The following is a 16,091-nucleotide window of genomic DNA, read 5'->3' on the forward strand; positions in this document are numbered from 1 at the left end:
TAAAAGGTGCTATCAAACATTTTTTACAAGATATAATATAAGTATAAGGTGTCCCCTGAATGTGTCTGTGAAGTTTCAGCTCAAAATACCCCATAGATTTTTTTTAATTATTTTTTTTTAACTGCCTATTTTGGGGCATCATTAAATATGAGCCGATTTAGGCTGCGGCACCTTTAAATGTTCACACTCCCCACCCATGGAGCTCGCGCTTGCCTTAAACAGTGCATAAACAAAGTTCACACAGCTAATATAACCCTCAAAATGGATCTTTGCAAAGTGTTCGTCATGCAGCATGTCTAATCGCGTAAGTACAGCGTTTATTTGGATGTTTACATTGATTCTGAATGAGTTTGATAGTGCTCCGTGGCTAACGGCTAATGCTACACTGTTGGAGAGATTTGAATTTAAAGATTTGATTTAAAGAATGGAGTTGTGCACTGTAAAAAATGACCGTGATTTAAACAGTAAAAGACTGTAAAAATGCTGCGATGAAAAACTGTTAATTGGTTTACAGAAAGTTCCCGTACTATATACGGTGAATAACTAATAGATCTAACGGTACATTTAATGTAATTTTACAGTAAAATATGGTTAAATTCACAGTTTTTGGAAGTGAAAATAACAATTCATTGTATAAATTTCCAGTGAAAAACCGTAAATTGACATTCCTACAATTCCCTGCGTGACACTTCACATTTGATATATTTTCGTTGAAATAACTCTGTTTCTTCTAATCAGTTATGTACATTAGGGTTTTATGTAACACAGGAGTATAAAGTGGCCAAAGCAAGCGAGAATGTAGACTGGGAGACGTGTCTTGGCTGAATTGGTCATATGACTGCATCACATGACTAAAAATGCGTCATCGTATTTCAAAAGCCTCTGTTTTCACAGTCCACACTACGACACGAAGACGGCGTTTTCAAATTTATCCGCTTTGGAGAGGGTTTTCAAAAGCTATGTTTTCTTTGACTTAAAACGACGTCTCAGTGTGGACGGAAGGCCAAAACGGAGAGAAAAATATACGTTTTTAGTGTGGACATGGCCTTAAACAAATGAGATTTATATAAGGAGGAGGAAACAATGGAGTTTGAGACTCACTGTATGTCATTTCCATGTACTGAACTCTTGTTATTTAACTATGCCGAGGTAAATACAATTTTTAATTCTAGGGCACCTTTAAACAGTAAAAAAAAAAAAAAAAAAAAAATGAAATAAAAACCAACAAAATACATTAACTTTATGACAGTGGTTCTCAATCCTGGTCCTGGAGTACCCCCAACACTGCACAATTTTGATGCCTTTCTTACCTAACACACATATTTGAGGTCTTGGAGACGTTACTAATGAGCTTGTGGGTTGAATCAGGTGTGTTTAATTAGGGAGACATCTAGGCTGTGTCTACACTAATCCGGATATATTTGAAAACTGAGTTTTAATTTCAAAACACTCTCTATCCACACTAGTTTTTTCAAGCATTTTCTAAAAGTTCCTTGTCCATACTGCAAAATCAGAAAATCACTTAAATCATCTTGCTGTGAATGCGTAAAACGCAATAAAAGCTCACTTAGATGATATCAAGAGACCATAAATAATAAAATTATCTCCCTATTCTTCTGGCACCATCACTTTATTAGCAAAATCTTTCACCACTTACTGGTGCGTTCAAGCCGCACTCAACTGCCATTCCATGTATGGTCCAAAACCCAAGTGCCCTCATGTTTTGCCGCAGGACAGCAATTGCGAGCAAATTTTCTGTCATCTTTGCAGGAATGTAATATGAAGATTGTACAAAGTAACATATTTAGCAAACTGTGACAGTAAACAGCACATCTAATATCTACCTGAAGAATATGTATCAAATGACCAAACATATGTCCATAGTTTTCAAATACCTCCGTTTTCACCATCCGCACTACAATGCGAAAACAGCATTTTCAAATTCATCCACTTGGGAGAGCGTCTTCAAAAAGCCTTGTTTTCACCGGACAAAAATGCTGTCTCAGTCTAGACAGAAGGCCAAAACGTAGAGAAACAGACACGTTTTTAAATGTATCCACATTAGTGCAGATGTAGCCCTAAACTGTGTATTGCTGGGGGTTTGCCAGCACCAGGGTTGGGAACCACTACGTTATGAAAACCTCAGTTACACATTTGTGTTTTAATATAGGCTACACTACCATTCAAAAGTTTGTCGTTAGTAAGATTTTCATCAAAGAATCAAAATATTTACGCACTACAACTGTTTTCATCATTCGCATTCAACATTGGTAATAATAAGATATGTTTCTTGAGCACCAAATCAGCATATTATAATAATTTCTAAAGGATCATGTGACATTAAAGACTGGAGTAATGATGCTGAAAATTCAGCTTTGCCATCACTGGAATGCATTACAATTTAAATATATTAAGAGTTATTTTATTTTAACTTTATTTTAATCAAATAAATGCAGCCACGGTGAGCATAAAAAACGTCCTTTAATGTTCAAAAACATTAAATTAGTTCATATATCAAAAATTAGTGTTTATGTTGTAAATTAACCTGCTCTCAAAGCAGATAACATAGTTCACTACTATTCAGATCTTCCAGCACAAGCAGATCAATCCTCAACATACTGGGTCAATTTGTTCTGTATTTTTTCATTGTTGCAGTGTTATTTTTCTCATTGCACTTTCGTCAGTCATGTTTTAATTAAAACAATTTAAAAACAATCTTTTTTGACTAGTGTTCATGATCATTGGTGCAAATCCACATTTGTCAATAATTACGACATTCATGTTTAGGAATCAATGTCTAACAGCTGAAAAACAGCATGAAAATCCTCTGATAACACACAGAGTCTCAATGTCTGCATTTTAGCAGTAATGTTTCCAAGAGCATTACAACATTGCAGAGCAGAGAATCCACCCGTCGACAAGCAGTTCCAACAGGATGCAATTGATGCATATAGAAAGAAATCATTCAACATGCAAAACTAATAAAATAAATCTACAGCAAGCACTTTCAAAAAGCCCAACAAATCAGACCAACATGAACATGAGGCGATGTAAACTGAAATGGAGGATTCTGCTGTCTTTGGGGTGGGTAGCTGCAGTGCAGTTGACTGGGCAGGGAAGCAGTAAGATGATGTTGAGAGAGAAACAGAGGACTTCATGCCATGCATTTTCCTCAAGACTGCAAATTACCTGAATGGGTCTGAATCCTCCCTTGAATATTGAAGCAGGAAGCAGGAAAGAGAGAGAAGCTAATGGGATAATGCACTAATTGGTATGGAGGGATAGAGAGAGACTAACACACACACTTAAGGAGAGATCTGCAATACAGAGCATGCAAAGAGCCTTTCCTTCAGGGAAAGCCATTTACAAAACAAGAGGGCACTATGCTCTGCTTTTTAGGTAGCCAAGTGACATCATCTTTATGTGGCAACACACAAGAAACAGGACCTGAAATCCACTAACCCTCACAGACGCTCACAATGAACTGAAAAAAAAAGAGATGGAACAGAAAGTCTTGAACAGAAACGAGTTCCTGTGACAATATTTAAAGAGACAGAAGTTCAAATATCACTATAGGATAATAATTCAGAGAAGGAAACACACACCCAGATGAAGACACATAGTGATAGTGTTAAATGCAAATGATGATTTTGTAAAAAAATAAATAAATAAATTCAGAATTAAATAAAAAAGTATAATTCTGAAAAAAGAAAAAGGTTACACTTTATTTTAGGGTTAAGATTAGGGATTGGTTTAGGGTTAATTGCATGCAACTATGCATAATTTACAGTTATTACTATGGTAACTACATATAACGTACATAACAAGAACACGGTAAAATAAAGAGTTACCAAAATAAATATATACAATTAAAAACAGCGTAAACAATAAAAAATATTATATTATTATATAAATATTATCATATATTGGATGAACTATTATTTTAAAATCATGGGGTACCTCAAGTAAATGATTTAGGTTACAGTGGTCCAGTTGCCAAAAAATGAAGGAGTTGGGATTCCATGTATTATTATACAGTGAATGTGCACTTGTATAGTCTAAATTATGACCTTAACTAAATATTTAAATGGCCTTTAAGTCAATTAAAAGGTCATTACTTTTGATAATTTTCAAAAGGTCATATTTTCAGGCAGAATTACACATCCAATATTTCCCAGTGATCTTCAAAGTACAACAAATCACACAAACAACTCTGAAATGCATATTTTGCTGAACAGTTTGTTCCAAGTCGTTTATTTTTAAATGTGTGTTTGTCAGTTTGTGTCATAACTGGTCCAAGAGTTAGACAGGGTGATCCCTGAATGCAGTAGATCTACTAGATCTAAATCTAGAACTAGATCTAAATCTAGAACTAGATCTAAATCTAGAACTAGATCTAAATCTAGAACTAGATCTACTATCTACACTTGGCTATTTCTTTTGAACAAAAGGATTCACTTGTTACAGCCTGAACTCACAGTAGTAAACACATCCTGTAATACACTAAGCACACTACAAGTCTGAAGTCTGATGCCATTTGATTCATTAATTTATTCATTCTTGTGTTGTTCCAAACCTGTATGACTTTCTTCTACGACAGATTGCTGCATCTTTCTTGCCGTTTTACCTGCCTCAGACAAATTGCTGACTGACTAACTGGATCACAAGATATCAATAACAGAATCAATAACAAAATTTAAAAATTCAGCAAAATGTCACAATGAATGACCATGATGGATCATCGTTTTAATAAATTATTGGTGTCACTTCTAAGCCAACTAATTGTGGGTCATGAAAGGGACAGTGACTTCAAAAAGTTACATTTTGTCATCATTTAATCACCTTCATGTCCTTTCAAACCTGTATAAATTCCTTCCTGTTAAGAAATATGATTTTGAAGACCATTGAAGAAAAATAAAAAAAAAATTAAAAAAAGAATGACATGAGTAGAACTGTCACTTTAAATGAGTGCAGGTTGAATTCAGTGTTTGTTTGCCATTAAATTTGCAGGCCTCAAGAATATATATGTATTTTATACATAAATGTATAAAAATTATTTAAATGTAGTTATATTGACAATCTTAATTAAAATGCACTAAAAATAAATATGTACAACATTAAACTGACGTCAAATTTTTACATTTATATGTTTTTATACGTTTTTAATCACCAGAGGTATCAGCTTAGATAGGAGGGCCTTCAAATTTTGTCTTGAAGCCAAAAAGGTTGGGACCCAGTGCCATAGCGGACATTATTGAGGCCCCATTGTCAAAGGGCCCATGACAAATTTCTAGTTCTTAGTCCAGAATGTACTGGAGCTGTAAACAATCTCTCTGAATTATCGCAATGAACCGGATCAATGTGTTACATTAGTCTAAGAAACACAATAAAAAGCTAGTGAGATGTGTGAAAGAAGGCCATGCGTATGCGTACATTACCTGGTGATGGGTCGGACGAGGCCCAGTGGCAAACTGATTGAAGGCAAAGAGTGGCATGGCAGAGGGAGGGAATCAGAGAGAAAGAAAGAAGCGAGAGGTAAGAATGATCACCCACAAACACATAAACCACAAGCTGTGCATGACATATGCAGCGTACATCCAGAAAGGAAGTAATGGCGCAAGGCATGTTATATGTACCATATACACACAGCACCAACTGATCATCAAAAACCGCACTATAAACAACAGCATAGCTCTTAGCAGAAAGGGAGCATTTCTAACAGAAGTCTAATTTGAAAAGATTACATGTTATCATGATGAAGTCACGGACACTCACCGGGCGGCTCTGAGGCTGTGCGTTCATTGGCTGGGTTGGCGGAGAGTAGACCAGAGGGGTTGTGCCGGCATTCTGCCCCGGTGTGTACGGAGACTGCGGAGTCACGGGGTCCCAGAGAGGTCAAGGAGGAACGACCACCGGCAGAGGAGGAGAAACAGCAGTTAGGATGGATCTGAGTATTACCCTCACTGATAAAATCCCTACAGCTGAGTGAGCGTGTGCTGCGTGAGTGTGGGTGACAGAGTGAATGTGTCCACTCCCTGCCGCTGCAAACACTGCGGTCTGCTGACACTGACAAATCTGCCATCTCCTCAATGCTGCCTTCAAGGCAGAGAAAAGGAGAGAGAAACAGAGGCGTAGTCCTGAGCAGACGTGAGTGGGCGCAAACAGAGCATTTGTGTGCCACAGGGTTCGGACCATATTGAACTATAGAGGATGGCAGAACAGAGCTTTAGATGCTTTAATTCAAATCAACTTACAGTACATTTATTTTGCTGTCAGTCTATCTTGCTCAAGGGCCGAACAGTGATGGCTCATGGGTCATCCAGAGTAAGGTTTGAACTAAAAAATGTTTTCCTGAAAGATGATTGGCTGGCTGACAGCAATATATACGGTACATGTATTCGTCCCAAACCATGCAGTTAGACGATGAATACAGTCAGTCACAGGCAATCCACACTCCAATCCAGAAGGGGTGCGGTAATGCAATGCTTTTTGCTAACCGTCACAACAGGAAAAACCACAGAAGAAGAACAGACGATCTAGATATTCCTGTAATCTCTCAACCAGTATTTCAACCGTGGAAAGACATCAATAAAACAGTTTAAGAATAATATCTCACATAGCATTACATTTACCACAGGAAAGTCATTTAATGTCCACGGCAGTTAGTTCACGAGAGAAATTAACTCTAGAGTAAGGCTGTCACTTACGATTATTTTGGTAATCAAGTAATCCGTAAACTATTTTGATGATTAATCGAGTATATTTTTTGTGGTAATAAAAATAGACCTAAGCAAACGATAGCCTTTATAATAACAATGAGGCGATAATATTTAGTTCAAATAAAGTATCAAAAGCAAGTAAGTATTGTTTTATAAAAAAACAATTTTGTATTATAGCAAATGCCTGCAGAGGGCACCAACTGCGTGGTGATTGTTGTTGTTAAACTTTACAGCAGATCAAATCCTTGTTTAATATTGGCCAAACAACTTTTAATTATAATGTTCACTTAATCTTTAATATCTGGCCACTTCTTTATGATACAGAAATGATACAGTCACTGTAATTTCTTGAACAAGAATATGTGGACATCAAAAAATGCAAACTTTAAACTTTTATTTTGAAATCGCAATGAATAGTTCGCATATTTAGAAACACAGGCTCAGTATTGTATGTACAGTATTGTACAACAGTGTTAATTTCATTAACGAAAACTATGACGAAAAATGTTCGTTGACGACCTTTTTTTCCATGACTAAGACGAGACGAGGAGTGATGACACCAATTTCATTTAACGATAACGTGACTAAAACTACACGTGCAATATCGTTGACGAAAAAAGACGAGACTGAAATGTGGCTAAAAGACTCAACACTTGACGTAAATCACTCTTTTGAAATCACTTTTCGTTTTTGTCGAATAAAGGAGACAAAACATTACAGACTGTCTTTACAAGCGGTCACGCCAGATTTCCAGAATTTAAACCCCCTATCAGAGCTTTTCTGTTAAAAGAACACGTTTTACTTCATCTTTGCAATCTGGCAACCATGCACACAAGCCCTCTCTACACTGAGGAATAAGCGCGGATGATCTGAAAACACAAGTAAGCTGGAGTTCAGCACTTTTCTACAGATTTTCTACTTAAATTAAAGTGTCTATATTGCACTACTCGTTTACTTACTAAATCTGAGACCAAAGTGCAGGCTGATAACCAGCAGTGGATCTCAAACTGACGCGAAAAGTGCCATTTATTTTATTCTACTCCACCTTAAAATAACATGAAAACTGAACTGTATTTCTAGCAGGTAAAATGTCGTATATACACAACATTCAATCAAATTACCTCATCTTTCGCGGTCAAAACTGACTTCACCCACACAAGCCAGCATCGTGCTACATTAATGCTGTTCTTGACAATATAACGTTGTGAAAGTGGGGATTTAGCACTTACTAACATGAAGAACATATAGACACAGACTGCATGGATTTAAGATTAAAACTCTTTTCGATACAAAAACATACCCTTCTGCGAGTTACTGTTTTTAATGTTGATCATATTATACCAGCAAGAATATTGACCGAATATAATATATAATTTCCCAAATATTGATTTTATACAGTTCAACAAACAAAAGGGTAATATTAAGTGATGTACATTTTAAACAGTATTGTCAGTATTTTTGCAACTAAAGCCACAGCAGAACTGCAGCACACAAGCCGTTTCGAACGAATCTGTGGCTTTGAACGAATCGTCAATGATTCAATGATCCATTCATAAATACAGCCGCTTGCTTTAATACTGAAAGAATGAATGACTCAATGATTCACTCATAAAAACAGTGACTTAATGGCACCTACTGGTGGTTTTAATGTAATATTTAAAAGTATCACTTCGTTTTTATCATCATTGTATTTATTGCATTTTTTATTTTTATTTTTTTTATTATTTAAGGCATTATTTATTTTACAAAGGTATTTATAAAGGTAAAAAATGCACTGGAAAAATCGATTTAAGAAGGCAAATATTGTCCCTTAATGGAAATTTGTAACTGCAGTGTAAGTGGAAAAGAGAGGGTACACAGAAGAATGTTAAATCCCTCAGGGTGTACGACACTCTAGAAAGTTTGAGAACCCCTGAAAGAGGATATGTAGAATTGTACAAGTGCTACTGCTAAGAGTGCAATGTCAATACAGCCTGTTACCTTGATTCAAATTTTTCATAAGCTTACATGAATTGGTCTAAAGAGAAAAATTATAATGACTATTTTGTCTAAAGACTACATATAAAATAGCTATCAAAATTAATGTAGATTGACTAAAAGTAATGACTAAGACTTGACAAAAATGTGATGACTTTTCGTAGACTAAAACTAGACTAAAATATGAAAGACTAAAATGACTAAAATGTGACTAAGACTAAGGAGCATTTTCGTCTTAAGCTAAAGACTAAGACTAAATCAAAAATGGCTGCCAAAATGAACACTGTTGTACAGTATTCTCCTGTGCTGGCGCAGGTTTTTAAATGATTTACCTTACAAATCTGATGAAATGCCGCATTGCATTCCCAGGTGAACATTATAAGCAAACCAAACTCACAGCTTTTGCAGAGATGGAGTTTGAGACGTGCTCCATGCATGTAAATGATAACAGTTCATCATTTACTGTGAAGAGAGCCGCTCTGAGGCGCACATAACCTAATAATTAAAGCGCATATATTAAATGTGAAGGGCATATATTTATTTAATTGAACTGCAGCCTTTGTGAATTCACAATAGCACTATGCTATTATGTGGTTTTTAAATGGCTTTAATTCACTGTGCAGTCTTAGAAAACTGTCTAATAATGCATTTCATGGATTCTCATCTGTGGAGTGTGGCACTTCCGGTACTTTGCCGGTTACTCAACACAGGTAAATTGCAATCGAGGATTTAAAAAAAAAAATAATCGTGTACTCTAATATAATCAAGGAATCATGACAGCCCTACTCTAGAGGGGAGCATTTCACTTAAAGGGGTACTTCACCCCTGGAAAGATGAATGTGTATTTAAAATTGGTCATTTATGTAGTAGAAATGTGAAATTATTTCTGATTTTGGAGCTTTCTAGACTGAGAAAAAGCAGAAAATGTATTTTTGACTAATGTGGATGAAAGACAACAACTCCCAGAATGCACTTGTTTTGCTGCCCTTGCGAGGCCACGCCCAAACCACGCCTATCGGTTACAGGGGGCATTGCCAGGAAAATTCAAACAAATAGAGAATATGTAGCAGAATATGTAGTCTCCATTTCAAGCATGAGGACTACGAACCAAATATCTTTGCAACGAAGAGAACCATTCTGAAGGACACCGCGATACCATCTATATTCACTTTCCCAGAGGACGAACAGCCTGGGCATCTGGCACTAAGCGTATTCGCCCAGAGGTAAGACTCGCTGATACTAGACTGATAACACAGTAGCCTATATGTAGTGTTGTAGGTAGCAGTAAAACTGCAAACTTAGCAAAGTAACGTTAGATAGACAATTACATATAAGTTGCATATAAGTTGACTGTTATCAAAGTAAAGCCTCTGTTCTGTAAAAGTTTATCTATTTATGCTAACGTTACCACAAAAGCCTGTTGCTGTATCGGTTGAGATGACTGCAGAGACCGATAAATTTGCGAGATGAACCACTGATGTAGTGCAGACAAAATAAAGTTAATTACTGTAAGCTTAAAAATATAATTGACACCCACTTTTGATAAAATCTTTGATCTGTGTCCGTGAGTAACCTCAAACGCGCATATGTATGGGTGTGGTGAAAAAATGCGGAACTACCTGCTATTACTGGCTGTAGTTTTAAGCCTCTGGCCAAAAAAGCCTCTGATGACGCAAAATGACGTTTTTTGCGTCATCGGATGCTTTTTTACAGAATAAAAATGCATAAATCTCTCATCTCGGGCTGATATGAAGGGGGAAAGCACGCCAATTCGAAAATACTAGTGGTATTCTACTAATACAAAGCTTAATGCTAAATCCTGAAGTAACCCTTTAATATGGGCACTATATTACCTTATAAATTTATTATATTTAAATGAACCTGTTAGTAATCTCTTAATTATTTAATATGTTTAAATAAATTTGCTGTGAAAACAATTTATGAAAGTAACTGTAAATGATTATATTTAAAAAATGAATTGGAGTAAAAAAAAAAATGTGAATTAGGTTTAGAAGTTAAGTCAAAACCAGCCCTATGTGCAATTTCCAAGTTTTTTGTTTTTTTTGTTTTTGTTTTTTGAGTGTTGATTATTAGGATTTTTTTTTTATCCTTAAGAAAATGTTAATTATAATTGAATTTATTTAAACAGAGACACAATTTGTTCAATAAACCACTGTTTAATAGAAATAAAAAAAGCTATTTTTTATGTTTAGTTTTCTCCCCCTGCTGTACCGAACCCATACTGAACTGTGACTTCAATACCGAGGTATGTACCGAACCGTCATGTTTGTGTACCATTACACCCCTACTCAATATTCACATCAGGGCACAAAAAACTTGATCTGGACATCCCTAAATGGTAGCGCAAGTTAATTCAATAACCTCTCTTGCAGATTCATTGAAAGATTTGGTGGTTTTAGAATGATTCAGCCAATAACACAGGAATCTTTTAAAGACTTTAAAGTCTGCTCATTCATTCATGAATCAGACTACACAGATCAAGCTGTATGTTTGTTTTTAGATGCAGTCAGAACAATTTTTATTGCATTCAATGATTCATTCATTCTATCATGACAAGATTTAATGCAAAGCATCTGTAGCTTTAATTATAAGCATCAGAATCTGTGCTAAGCACTGCTACGTCACAACAAACCTCTACATGGAGATGGAGATTATTCCACCTTTTGAGTGCTGCATGCTTGAACTCAAAAAACAGTTTCACCCATGTGATAGAAAAAATTACCCATGTTCATTTTTCGATACCCACCAGCTGCAAAATCTATTAGTGGTATCTCTATTCACCTCTGACATGCACATACCTCACCGATACTTTCTCTGCATTCACATGCACATGTTTTGATTGAGGAAAGAGTAGAAGGGTAATTAAGGTTTAGCCTCTGGAGCACTCTTAGCCTATTAATAGGCGGGTGTGCTGGCAGTACGGTGCAGGCGTGGAGTGGGAATGTGAGCGCTGGTCTCAGACAGATAACAAGCTTGAGAACAGCTGAGTCACCCTGACAGACTTTCTGTCAGGGTGAACCGGGCACAACGTGCATGTCGGCTGTGTGCGTGTTTGCGTGACAGAGCAAGTGTTTGGCGGACCTCTACACACACACAGACACTGGTAATCAGCATATTTACACCATGACAAACAAGTAATAACTTCCCCGCAGGCTAATTATTATAGAGAACATCCGGCATACCCAGATGAGTTGGGTCTCTATCAAACATCAACAATACAGACCAACATCACAGCAGATAGAGGAGTATAGCAAACTGGGAAGATTATATGTCAAGCATGTTATTAGTTCGCCAGCTTTATTTAATCATTGCAGTAAGACGCACTGCTTTCTGTATGACAGCCAGCACAGCAGGTTCCCAAAGATTATGTAAACTTACAATCCTATCTGCTCAGGACTCACAGATTTTCGCTGAGTGCAAAAAAGCGATCAAATCCGCCTTAACTCAAGGAAACACACTGGGCTTTAAGTCCTGTTTAAGAAATCTATGTTTTTACAGTTCAGAAATGATTTACCAAGGAAATCAATGATTTTTATCACATTTCATAGGAAATCTTCCAACATCCGCACCCAGTTATCTGAAATACCTTCCTACTGACCTCTAAAGATCCTTTAAATGTGTGTAATGTATCTGTGAGAAACAAGACAACGAAACAGTGATGTGTTGAATAATGGTGGCAGGCATTAGGGCTGGGCAAAAGAGCTAAAATTTGATTTTTTCCTCAGTATTTTCAGCCTTTTGACAGAATTCATTATACACCAAACAAAATTATAAACACAACACTTTTGTTTTTGCCCCCATTTTTCTAAAAGATCTAAGACTACACAAAAGGCCTGTTTCTCTCAAATATTGTTCACAAATCTGTCTAAATCAGTGTTAGTGAGCACTTCTCCTTTGCCGAGATAATCCATCCACCTCACAGATGTGGCATATCAAGATGCTGATTAGACAGCATGATTATTGCACAGGTGTACCTTAGGCTGGCCACAATAAAGGCCACTCTAAAATGTGCAGTTTTATCACACAGCACAATGCCACAGATGTCACAAGTTTTAAGGGAGTGTGCAATTGGCATGCTGACTGCAGGCATGTCCACCAGAGCTGTTGCCCGTGAATTGAATGTTCATTTCTTTACCATAAGCCGTCTCCAAAGGCTTTTCAGAGAATTTGGCAATACATCCAACCGGCCTCACAACCGCAGACCACGTGTAAACACACCAGACCAGGACCTCCACATCCAGCATCTTCACCTCCAAGATCGTCTGAGACCAGCCACCCGGACCGCTGCTGCAACAATCAGTTTGCATAACCAAAGAATTTCTGCACAAACTGTGCTCGCTGTCCTCCTCGGGGTCTCGACCTGACTACAGTTCTTCGTAACCAACTTGAGTGGGCAAATGCTCACATTCGATGGCGTCCTGCACTTTGGAAAGGTGTTCTCTTCATGGATGAATCCCGGTTTTCACTGTACAGGGCAGATGGCAGACAGCGTGTATGGCGTTGTGTGGGTGAGTGGTTTGCTGATGTCAACGTGGCCCATGGTGGCGGTGGGGTTATGGTATGGGCAGGCGTATGTTATGGACAAAGAACACAGGTGCATTTTATTGATGGCATTTTGAATGCATAGATATACCGTGACGAGATCCTGAGGCTCATTGTTGTGCCATTCATCCACGACAATCACCTCATGTTGTAGCATGATAATGCACTGCCCCATGTTGCAAGGATCTGTACACAATTCCTGGAAGCTGAAAACATCCCAGTTCTTGCATGGCCAGCATTCTCACCGGACATGTCACACATTGAGCATGTTTTGGAAGCTCTGGATCGGCGTATACGACAGTGTGTTCCAGTTCCTGCCAATATCCAGCAACTTCACACAGCCATTGAAGAGGAGTGGACCAACATTCCACACAATCAACAACCTGATCAACTCTGTGTGAAGGAGATGTGTTGCACTGCGTGAGGCAAATGGCGGTCACACCAGATACTGACTGGTTTTCGGACCCCCCAGACCCCACCCCCAATACAGTAAAACTGCACATTTTAGAGTGGCCCTTTATTGTGGCCAGCCTAAGGCACACCTGGGCAATAATCATGCTGTCTAAAAAGCATTTTGATAAGCCACACCTGTGAGGTGGATGGATTATCTCTGCAAAGGAGAAGTGCTCACTAACACATATTTAGACAGATTTGTGAACAATATTTGAGAGAAACAGGCCTTTTGTGTACATAGAAAAAGTCTTATATCTTTGAGTTCAGCTCATGAAAAATGAGGGCAAAAACAAAAGTGTTGCGTTTATAATTTTGTTCAGTATATACCACAATATTTATGTATTTGCTTCAAACTGGCTTAAATAGTGATTTTTTTTTTTTTTTTTTTTTTTTTTTAAATCAAAAGGTCCCATCAATTTGACCAAATAGCACCTGAAAATAAAGTAGATTAAAAATTTTTTGCAAACACTTGTAAGACACAACACAGACTAAAATTGACTCAAAGGGTTAGTTCAGCAAAAATTGTCACCGATTGTTATATATGATAAACAGATTTTATGTAGGCTTTTAAACACTAATCAATGGAAATACACAGAGCACATCAAATATGGTAAACAGAGGCTCAACCATACTTGCTCAAATCATATAAAATGATCATGTCTCCTCAGAATACATGGATTGAAGAGTTCAAGTCATATGGGTTTTATGAAATGTTTGAAGTGTCAAAGTTTTGGTAAAATTGACTTTTATAGGGGTCATGAACTGAGAAATCAACTTTTCCTTGAGCTTTTGATATATAAGAGGTCATCATACTATAAGAATAATCTAAGTTTCAGAACTGAAAACTTCCTTGTTAGTCCAATAAAAGCTCAACATATCTGTGATTGGCTACAATGTTCATCACTGCAACCTTCAATGCCACGATCTAAATATAATGCCATAGATCTAAATGTAATGCTATAATCAACACTTTTCACAATTAGTTAACCTTGAGAGCTGTAATAGTACAAACATGCTATACGTTTTCGAGAGAGTAATACTTAGCTATTTCATATGCAAAGATGTTAGCCAATCACAGCAGCGGGTGTTTACACTGAAGTCTCACAGCAGAGATGCGCTTTTAAACAGAGCGTTCAAATCAGAGTAGTAAAATACCTTTAATTTCTAAATTATGACAATTTTTAATGTAAAAAGCATACTAACATTATAAATCCACCATAGGAAACATACAATAATAAAACAACGCAGTTTATGACCCCTTTAATGGAGGGACAGAAATATCTCAGGTTTCAATAAAAACAGTTTCACTTCTGTTTAGAAGTCAAATCAAAGTCTAATGGGTTTAGAATGACATGAAGGTGAGAAAATTACATTTTCATTTTTGACTGAACTCTCCCTTTAAAAACATAAGTCACATTAACACTGCAATAAAATCTTTGCAATGAGTATTCATAATGTTGCTTACATATTGCCCAGCCCTACCAAGCATACAAACACTCAGGCAGTTGTGCGGGAGCACTCACCCCTCCTCCTGCCTCCCAGCCTTTAGGATGACCATACAGATGCGCAGTGGATACTGTTGAAACTGATACCTGAGAGAGTCCAGGGGAGGAGGCGTGACCCGGCGGTGTGGCCGCTAGGTTTGGGTGTCCCTTGTTGATTTCATGTGCTGTATATGGGGGGCCAGGGGGTCTCTGTACCTGGGGAAAAAAAAGAAAAAAACTGTCAAAACATGCATTGCTGTTTTTGAAGTAAACATGAAATTACATTCACACCCATTTCATTTCAGTAACATGACAGGTTACCAAATAAAACAATATACAATGAGAAGAGGGGAGGGGGGGCATTGGAACTGTTTGGATTGAAAATACCAGAAGGGACATAGTTCAGAGGATTAGTTCTCTCCTGTAACCCCACATTTTAGGAGGCTTTGTGAACAGGAAGTCTGAAGATCAAAGTTCACCCTCAACAGCACTGCAACGCAAAGTCCCTTTAAGACAAGTTATTTCACTCTGCTACCATCTTTGAAATCCCTCTCGGGCAGCTATTTCAGTCATGCAAGAACAGCTCCTATCTCTCTGAATGGGGAAACATCAAATTCTCCACAGCTGTTCACCAAGCTGAAGATTAAATTTCATATTTGAAATCACCAATGAAATCTGACAACAATTGTGTCCTAAATGTGGTTACCTATGTTAAAATAGCATTACTAAAAGTTTATTTTTCAGGCTGGACCAGCCAATGCGCATATGCAGTCCTAAGCACGTGTCTCAGAAAATTGACTGTTTCTATAGCAACCAGAGCTCTTGCGATGACGCAATGACTTTATCAATAAGTGATTGGCTCTTATTTAGAAGGCAGGAATTATTCCACCATATT

General features: G+C 37.3%; 1 protein-coding gene across 3 annotated transcripts in view; it reads right to left on the reverse strand.

The window, feature by feature from the left end:
* Positions 1-16,091, reverse strand: part of eif4g3b (eukaryotic translation initiation factor 4 gamma, 3b) — a 66,191-nt gene that overhangs the window by 36,321 nt on the left and 13,779 nt on the right. For 2 of the 3 annotated variants that reach the window (XM_067372443.1, XM_067372442.1), the window contains exons 3-5: positions 15,236-15,412; positions 5,776-5,868; positions 5,439-5,471 (exon numbers count right to left, since the gene is read on the reverse strand). In XM_067372443.1, coding sequence (XP_067228544.1) covers positions 5,439-5,471; positions 5,776-5,868; positions 15,236-15,412 — 303 coding nt within the window. The remainder of the gene's footprint in view (positions 1-5,438; positions 5,472-5,775; positions 5,869-15,235; positions 15,413-16,091) is intronic. The other variant, XM_067372444.1, reaches the window with a different exon arrangement.

Source organism: Chanodichthys erythropterus, chromosome 20, assembly GCF_024489055.1.
Source record: "Chanodichthys erythropterus isolate Z2021 chromosome 20, ASM2448905v1, whole genome shotgun sequence".
Lineage (NCBI taxonomy): Eukaryota > Metazoa > Chordata > Actinopteri > Cypriniformes > Xenocyprididae > Chanodichthys > Chanodichthys erythropterus.